The 693-nt window shown below is 48.2% G+C and overlaps 1 protein-coding gene across 1 annotated transcript in view; it reads left to right on the top strand.

The window, feature by feature from the left end:
* Nucleotides 1-224: 224 nt before the first annotated feature.
* The window catches only part of CLEC5A (C-type lectin domain family 5, member A), a 19,107-nt gene continuing 18,638 nt past the window's right edge, over nt 225-693 (top strand). Inside the window, exon 1 of the mRNA XM_006861181.1 lies at nt 225-307. Coding sequence (XP_006861243.1) covers nt 225-307 — 83 coding nt within the window. The remainder of the gene's footprint in view (nt 308-693) is intronic.

The following is a 693-nucleotide window of genomic DNA, read 5'->3' as shown; positions in this document are numbered from 1 at the left end:
AGCACTGAGGCCCAGAGCTGCGGGTGGGTGGGAAAAGGCAGCATGCCAAGTTTAACGGCTCCAGCACAAGTTCCCACCTGTGTCCTAGGCTGGAGCTAGGCCCCTCACACTTTTCCATGGTGTCCCTGTCTTCCAACCCCTGATTATTCTGGTGGCAAAAAGCCACATGGACAGATTCTGATGGACACATGCTCTGATCTCTGCAGACCTTCCCCTTCTGCATCATGAACTGGCATATGATCATTTCTGCGCTGATCGTGGTGGTCCTGAAAGTCATTGGAATGACCTTTTTCCTACTGCATTGTGAGTATTGAAGCAACCTCATAAACCCACCGCCATGGGGTTTGGTTCTTTGACTCCTCTCAGAAGACAAGGTTAACTGCTCAAATCTTTCCATGTGGGGGTCTCCAACAATGATCTTCTCACTCCTCAGCATACACAATGGGCCAAGCTCTTTGCTGTGATTGGGAGATAAAGATCTGACCAGAGTCCCAGAGTGGCACCTGGGTTAATGCGCTGGACTGCAAAGTTGGTTTGAACTGCAAGGTCAACAGTTCAAAGCTCACCAACTACTCCTCAGAAACCCTATAAAGGGTCTCTATGGGTCAGAACAGTGTCTGATGCTTAAAGCTCTACACAAAGTGTTTCTATGTGAGAATTAATCGGGTACTCTTAGCTAAAACACTAAGCAGT

Source organism: Chrysochloris asiatica, unplaced genomic scaffold (assembly GCF_000296735.1).
Source record: "Chrysochloris asiatica unplaced genomic scaffold, ChrAsi1.0 scaffold00041, whole genome shotgun sequence".
Classification (NCBI taxonomy): Eukaryota; Metazoa; Chordata; class Mammalia; order Afrosoricida; family Chrysochloridae; genus Chrysochloris; species Chrysochloris asiatica.
The sequence above is the reverse complement of the archived record's forward strand: the minus strand, read 5'-3'. Positions and strand labels throughout refer to the sequence as shown.